This window comes from Mandrillus leucophaeus, unplaced genomic scaffold (assembly GCF_000951045.1).
Source record: "Mandrillus leucophaeus isolate KB7577 unplaced genomic scaffold, Mleu.le_1.0 Scaffold628, whole genome shotgun sequence".
Classification (NCBI taxonomy): Eukaryota; Metazoa; Chordata; class Mammalia; order Primates; family Cercopithecidae; genus Mandrillus; species Mandrillus leucophaeus.
Window position 1 is genome coordinate 33,563 of NW_012106786.1, and position 7,939 is coordinate 41,501.

Sequence of the window (7,939 nt, forward strand, 5' to 3'; positions counted from 1 at the left end):
AGCTTTTTTGTTGTTGTTGAGACAGAATCTCACTCTGTCACCCAGGCTGGAGTACAGTGGCACAATCTCCACTCATTGCAAGCTCCGCCTCCCGGGTTCACGCCATTGTCCTGCCTCAGCCTCCCAAGTAGCTGGGACTACCGGTGCCCGCCACCACGCCCAGCTAATTTTTTGTATTTTTAGTAGGGACGGGGTTTCACCGTGTTAGCCAAGATGGTCTCGATCTCCTGACCTCGTGATCCACCTGCCTCGGCCTCCCAAAGTGCTGGGATTACAGGAGTGAGCCACTGTGCCCGGCCCCTATCTTCAGTTTTTATAGGGAACTAAACATCTTGTGACTCTGGCTTACTTGGATGGCTGTTTAAGTCATTATTACCTTCTTCCTTAGTGGGTTATTCATTTACTTACCTAATTGCTGGGTGCAGGGCTAGCTAGGTTCCCGAATCTCCCTTGAAGGGACTCAAAAGTTTTCCTTTATCTCCATACTTGCGGGCCAGACAGGCACCTAAGAAGGGTCTGTCCTCCATATCAATGTCTCTCAGGGCCTGATTGTATAAAAGGATGCACATTCCTCAGATAAAATCGCTTTTCTCAAGATAGACCAGCAAGAGGGAAGAAGTAGAAGGTTCTAGGTTCTCCAAACACCCTAGTTTCCCTTACAGATAAGTTTTTCTGTATTGGAGGAGGGTGGCATGGGGTTGGGGGGAGGTCTGTATCTCCCAACAATCTAAGTTCTTCCTTCACTTTGCAGGGATACTATGAGCAAGTAACCCTGACTATGTTTTCTGTGGTAGTGGTAGTGGGGAGTGCTCCAAGAAGTCCTTGGGCCTCATTAATCCCTCATTCTTATCTGAGAAGGTTCCTATTGCTTGGTGTATTCATTTGTTTTCATACTGCTAAAAAGATACCACCTGAGACTGGGTAATTTATAAAGAAAGGAGGTTTGGGCCAGACACGGTGGCTCACGCCTGTAATCCCAGCACTTTTGGAGGCTGAGGTGGGTGGATCACCTGAGGTCAGGAGTTTGAGACCAGCCTGGCCAACGTGGTGAAACCCCGTCTCTACTAAAAATACAAAAATTAGCCAGGCATGGTGGCATGTGCCTGTAGTCCCAGCTATTTGGGAGGCTGAGACAGGAGAATCACTTGAACCTGGGAGGTGGAGGTTGCAGTGAGCCAAGATCGTGCCAATGCACTCTAGTCTGGGTAAGAGTGAGACTCCATCTCAAAAAAAAAAAAAAAAAAAAAGGAGGTTTGGCCTGACGTGGTGGCTCATGTTTGTAATCCCAGCACTTTGGGAGGCCAAGGCGGGTGGATCACCTGAGGTCAGGAGTTTGAGACCAGCCTCGGAAAAATGGTGAAACCTCACCTCTACTAAAAATACAAAAATTAGCCGGGCATGGTGTCTGCACTCAGCTACTTAGGAGGCTGAGGCAGGAGAATCACTTGAACCTGGGAAACGGAGATTGCAGTGAGCTGAGATCACGCCCCTGCACTCTAGCCTGGACAACGGAGCAAGACTCCTTCTCAAAAAGAAAAAAAAAAAAAAGAAAAGTTTAATTGACTCACAGTTCTACATGGCTGGGGAGGCCTCAGGAGCTTATAATCATGACAGAAGGAAAGGGGAAGCAAGGCATGTCTTAGATGGCAGCAGGAGAGAGTGACAGCGAGAAAGTGCGACATTTTAACAGCATCAGCTCTCCGGAGAACTCACTCACTATCATGAGAACAGCATGGGGGAAACTACCCCCATGATCCAGTCACCTCCCACCAGGTCCCTCCCTCAACATGTGGGGATTACAATTCAAGATGAGATTTGGGTGGGGACACAGAGCCAAATCATATCACTGGGAGAGTGGAGATGAGGGGAAGGAGTGGTATTCCAAAGCAGGAGGTATTGAGTACATTGTTTCATGAGTCTTGTATTATCCATTTTATTATTCCTTAGTGCATGGTAAAGCTTCCTTTGAAATGCAGGCTGAATTATCTGAGCCAGAGGACCCCAGGGGAGGTGAGACAGATACCCACACCTGGGCAGAGGATTACAGGGAAAACAGCAACCCCTCTTTCCCCTGGGCACATGTGGTAGAGGCTGTGGGGATCAGGGTATTGCAAGGGTGATGAGGGTAGAGTTAGGACTATAACTCCTCATTCTGGGTTCCCCGGAGCTTTGACTGCTGTGCTCCTGGCCTCAAGCAATCCTTCTGCCTCGGCTTGCTAAAGTGCTAGGATTACAGGCCTGAGCCACTGACTGCCCTCCTCCTAGGAGGCTGTTGACTGAGGAGGTCTGGATGTCAAAGCCTTTCACCACAGGATATAGCAAGATTACTGCAGAGTCAAGGCCCAAGGCCATCCTTCCCCATGCACAGCTCTTGCTAACTCCCCTGACTTCTCTGTGTGCAACTTGTAAGCAGCTCAGCCTGGAGTAGGAGTTGGGGTTCTGACTTTCTACAGCCCCTGGGACAGGAAGGATCAGAGGAGCACAGAGTGCTGACTGCCTTGTAGGTGTCCCACATCATCCCATCTGACCATTCAACAAAGGTGTCAGGCTGGCATTATTCACCCTATTCTATAAAACTCACAGAAGTGAAGGTCCTTGCATGTGACATTTACTATCATCATCACTAGTATGTCCCTACTCACATCACAGCAATTCTTTGCTCAAATCTCTAATTGCTAATAGACTCGGAGTAAAACCCAAAGTCCTCACAATAGCAATAGCCTGCAAAGCTCTGCCCCCTCGCCTCTCTTCTCTGACCTCCTCACTGCCCCTGTCTTACTCACTCTGCTCCAGCCACAGTGGCCTCCTTGCTGTTCCCTCCCGAACACGTCCGGCACAGTCCCACATTCCCGCCTTGCCCTGGCTTTCGCTGTGGCTGTTTTCGTCCCCGAAGAACACTCCTGTCTTCCTCATCGCCAAGTCTGGGTTCCAACCTTACCTCCTCCATGAGGCTTGCCCAGACAGTCTTTTAAATTCTGCAAACTGCCTCCCACTCCCACCTGCCCCCTTACTTTTTGTGGCCTTGACCTTTCAACATACTACATGATTATTTGTCTGTCTTGCCTTCATCAGAATGTAAGTGCTCTACAAAGGCAGAGGGAAGACTGTCTTGCTCTCTGATGTATCCTCCAGCCCTTAGAACAGTCCGTGGTACTTAGTAGGCTTTCAGTACATCTGTGCCCGGCGATGGAAAGAATGAATGAATACTAAGACCGAAGATTGCGACTGTAAGCCTCTGGGCACTGGTGCCCCGGGGCCTGGCGGAACCCTCAGGGAACTACATTTCCCGTGAAGCTCTGGGCGCAGAAGGCCGCGGGGGCTGCCGGGAAGGACATACGTGCTTAATCCCGGTGCAGGGGATGAGCATGGCGGCTCCGCGAGGTGAGCCGTTGGCCGGGGTGTTGGCGAGTGTGTTGGTGGCGAGCGTCCTGGAGACGACTCCCGGCATGATCGGCCAGGTTGAGTCCGCTCCTGGCGCTCCGCGGAAAGATGGGTGGGTGCCGGGTAGAGGTGGGGCCACCTGCGATGGGGACTGACCTTCGAGGGGAGGGGGCCCTTCTAGACGTCGTGCGGTGGGATAGGTACCTCCTGCTCCCTCCCCGCCACCCCGCCTCAGATCAGCACAGGGTCCATACTGCTGCCCATCTGACAGTTGGGAACATCGAGGCCTGCAGCTGAGGGGGGTCTCATCCAACAGCCTACAAACCCCTTATTTACTCTGTCGCCAGTGAGCACCCCCAGCTCTTGCCTGGTTTCCCGGGACACTAGGGTGAGGTCTGAGGAGTGGAGTGGCAGCTGACCCTGTCTGTCCCCCTAGTATTCCCACTTTCCTGTGCGGTGCAGCAGTATGCCTGGGGGAAGATGGGTTCCAACAGCGAAGTGGCGCGGCTGTTGGCCAGCAGTGACCCACTGGCCCAGATCGCAGAGGACAAGCCCTATGCAGAGGTGAGTCCCGGGCTGTATTTCAGCCTACTTTACCCGCAGGTCAGGAGAAAGGGCCTGAGGCAAGTCATAAGAATCAGCTGGGAAGGGTGAGGCAGCAAGGAGGGAGGAGGCCCACTTAGCTCTTCAGGCTGATGGACTAGATAGTGTTACCAAAAAGAAGAGTGTTACCAAAAATGAGAGGTTTTGTCATAACAGGCTGGGATTTCCAGCACTCTCCTTCCCCCAACCACTCTTAGCACTTAGTGAATTTTAATTCAGCCCTCTTTGACAATTCAGTTTTTTTACTTTGACTATTTTTTTTTTGCACTTTTATTAACCTAAAATATTTCTCCTGCCTATTTAATGAAGAAAAAGCCAAAGCATAGGAAGGCTTTCGCCTCTGCTTCTGAAACTGGAAGATGTATGTTAACCCTGAAAGAATCATTTAAGAGTTATAGTTTTTCTGCTACCTTCACAGTGCAGGTGTCATTCTCCTCTTTGGACAAACAAAGAAGCTACATCTAAAGAAGGGAAATAACTAGTCCAAGGCTCCACAGATGGCTAGAGGCAGAGTCTGGACAAGGGCCTGGGTCTGCTGCCTCCCTATACGTCCATGATGGCATGAACATTTGTATCCAGACCTGAGAGGCCTTTCCCAGGACTCAGTTGCCCTCTGGGGAGCACAGCATAACGGATTGGGACAGGCCAACTCAGGGTGCCAGGTTTCTCCCCCTTCCCCTCCCAAATTTCCTGTCTTTCCAGTTGTGGATGGGGACTCACCCCCGAGGGGATGCCAAGATCTTTGACAACCGCATCTCACAGAAGACCCTAGGCCAGTGGATTGCTGAGAACCAGGACAGCTTGGGCTCAAAGGTCAAGGACACCTTTAATGGCAATCTGCCCTTCCTCTTCAAAGTGCTCTCAGTTGAAACACCCCTGTCCATCCAGGCACACCCTAACAAGGTAAAGGACAGAGTGCGGTGCAGAGGTCAGGGTACAGAAGGGCTTATGCTAACGCCCTCCCATTACTTTCACTGCCACTTTTACCTCACCCATGCCAGGCTCCTGCCCAAGGCCAAATCCAGGCTGACAACTCCCAATTTAGCTCTGCAAAGCCACATGCAGCAACTAAGTCTAAGCAAACAGCTGACCGGCCTGTGCCAGGGGAGTTTCTCTAAGCTCATTCCAAGGGGCTTGTTCCTGGTCTTCCCTCACCCAACCCAGATCTATTCATATCTGCCATTTACTAACCTGCTTTCAGGAAGAGTTCAACTTGCAGGGCAGGGCAGGGCAGGTACCCTCAGCTCCACCCCCTTGGAGTCTTCCTACACAAGCCTGAGTCCCATTCTAAGCAATTGTGGATCAAAACTCCTTCCTTCTTTTTTTCTCTGAGACGGAATCTTGCTCTGTCGCCCAGGCTGGAGTGCAGTGGCACGATCTCAGCTCACTGCAACCTCCTCCTCCCAGTTCAAGCAATTCTCCTCCCTCAGCCTCCCAAATAGCTGAGACTACAGGCACGTGCCACCACACCTGGCTAATTTTTGTATTTTTAGTAGAGATGGGGTTTCACCATGTTGGCCAGGCTGGTCTTGAACTCGTGCCCTTGTAATCTACCCACCTCAGCCTCCCAAAGTGCTGGGATTACAGGTGTGAGCCACTGTGCCCAGCCAAAACTCCTTATTTCTGGATACACCAAGTAAGACCCAGAGAAGGGAGGGATTTACCCAAAGCCACACAGCTTGTTAGTGTCAGAGCTTGGCCTGGTGTTTGGGTTTCCTGATTTACAGACCAAGCCTCTTAAAGTCTGCCCCTGCTTTTCCTTGGATTTGCCCCATTTCCCTGCCCTGGGTTGGCTGAACCCCAAGTTTCTGCATCATGCTTTGACTGGGCTCCTTGCCAGAGGTAGGTAGCCACTGCCATCCTGTGACTGGGGAGGGTGGACAGCAGGGGCTAGGTGGCACTGGTGTTCCTGCTAGGTAATGGCTGTACCCTCACCATCCTCCTCTTCCCCTGGCCACCCCACAGGAGCTGGCAGAGAAGCTGCACCTCCAGGCTCCACAGCACTACCCCGATGCCAACCACAAGCCAGAGATGGCCATTGCCCTCACCCCCTTCCAGGGCTTGTGTGGCTTCCGGCCAGTTGAGGAGATTGTAACCTTTCTGAAGAGTAAGTTGGGCAGAATGCTGAAGGCATGCGTATTGGGCCAGGGATATCTGGGAAAGCAAGATGATAGGAACAGTGGCTGAGAACAGGGGTCACATGTCACAGCCACTGAAGGGCCTCATGAAGCAGTTTTTGGAGCCAGTGGGCCAGGCCAGTGAGACCAGGCTCAGGTGTGGTTGCCAAGGGCTGGTGATGAGTGATTGGTTTGTACTGCAAAGTTTACTTAGCATTGCTGGCTCTTTGGTTAGGGCTGGGATGGGAAGGCGTCCTCCAACTCCCCACTTGTGTGGGTTCCATCTTACCATTCCTGATATGGGCCCTGGGCCTGGCCTTCCTGTAGAGGTGCCTGAGTTTCAGTTCCTGATTGGAGATGAGGCAGCAACACACCTGAAACAGACCATGAGCCATGACTCCCAGGCTGTGGCCTCTGCTCTGCAGAGCTGTTTCTCCCACCTGATGAAGAGTGAGAAGAAGGTGGTGGCGGAACAGCTCAACCTGTTGGTGAAGCGGATCTCCCAGCAAGGTGGGCATGGTTATATTCCTGGTTGGGTACAATGCTCTGGCCTGGGCTCCCCAGCAGACACCAGACTCTAGGGACAGTTCTCAACCCCCTTGCCCAAGTGGAACACTAAAAGGGGCCCAACTTAGATGACCTGTTGGCAACTTAGCATTGCTTTCCTAGTCTTTGTGGAGCAGGGCCCTTCTTAGTTGAGTGCTGCTTCCCAACTGGTCATCTTCTCCAGATGGTTGGAGGCAGACTGGCATACAAGACTCTTAGGATGCCTTCCACCTAGGCATTCTGAGATTTTCCCCAGCCCTGCAGCTGCCCTCTATGGATGGACTTGTATCTTGGGGCGAAAGAAGCAGGAAGGGGACAAGAGCATCCTCTGTCTCCTGGAAAGGCCTGATGCCTCCAGCACTCGGTCATTTGATCTTTCCTTTACCTGCTGTGTGCCCGATCTTGTGCTAAGAAGAGTTCAAGAAGTAACTGTGACAGGTGTGGTCGTGTCACCCCAAAGGTAGGGAGTCAACACAAGCAGTAAGAAACACGAAACATAACAGACTCGCAGCAATGAGCTTATGTGGTGCAGGCAATAAGTTCTCAAGATTCTTAGCCTGGCAGCCACAGCCCACAAAAGCTGGAGTGCAGTGGTGCGATCTCGGCTCACTGCAACCTCCACCTCCCAGGTTCAAGCAGTTCCCTGACTCAGCCTCCTGAGTAGCTGGGATTACAGGCGTCCGCCACCACACCCAGCTAATTTTTGTATTTTTAGTAGAGACAGGGTTTCACCATCTTGGCCAGGCTGGGCTCAAACTCCTGATCTCATGATCCACCCGCCTCGGCCTCCCAAAGTGCTGGGATTACAGGCGTGAGCCACCGTGCCTGGTGCCACAGCCCCATCTCTAGTTGGCCCAGAGCTCTCTCTTTATTTTACCTCTACAGGTTTCCCATTACCTTTGAGCCTTAGGGGACTATTTATTTTACCCAAGCATATTTTGTTCAGAGTGTGTGTGTGTGTGTGTGTGTGTGTTTTGAGGTCTCTGCTGCCCCAGGCTAGAGTGCAGTGACGCGATCTTGGCTCAATGCAGCCTCCGCCTCCCGGGTTCAACCAATTCTCCTGCCTCAGCCTCCTGAGTAGCTCGGATTACATGTGTGTGCCACCACGTCTGGCTAAGTTTGTATATTTTAGTAGAGACAGCTAGGATTACAGGCGTGAGCCACTATGCTGGGCCACTTGCCTCACTTTAAAGAAGCTTGGCTGGGCGTGGTGGCTCATGCCTGTAATCCCAACACTTTGGGAGGTTGAGATGGGCGTATCACTTGAGGTCAGGAGGTCGAGACCAGCCTGG

The 7,939-nt window shown here is 51.8% G+C and overlaps 1 protein-coding gene across 4 annotated transcripts in view; it reads left to right on the plus strand.

The window, feature by feature from the left end:
* Positions 1-3,310: 3,310 nt before the first annotated feature.
* Positions 3,311-7,939, plus strand: part of MPI (mannose phosphate isomerase) — an 8,123-nt gene continuing 3,494 nt past the window's right edge. For 2 of the 4 annotated variants that reach the window (XM_012000370.1, XM_012000373.1), the window contains exons 1-5: positions 3,311-3,381; positions 3,818-3,945; positions 4,687-4,887; positions 5,950-6,091; positions 6,429-6,611. In XM_012000370.1, the coding sequence (XP_011855760.1) occupies positions 3,360-3,381; positions 3,818-3,945; positions 4,687-4,887; positions 5,950-6,091; positions 6,429-6,611 (676 nt within the window). In that variant the 5' untranslated portion in view covers positions 3,311-3,359. The remainder of the gene's footprint in view (positions 3,382-3,817; positions 3,946-4,686; positions 4,888-5,949; positions 6,092-6,428; positions 6,612-7,939) is intronic. The other 2 variants (XM_012000372.1, XM_012000371.1) reach the window with 2 other exon arrangements.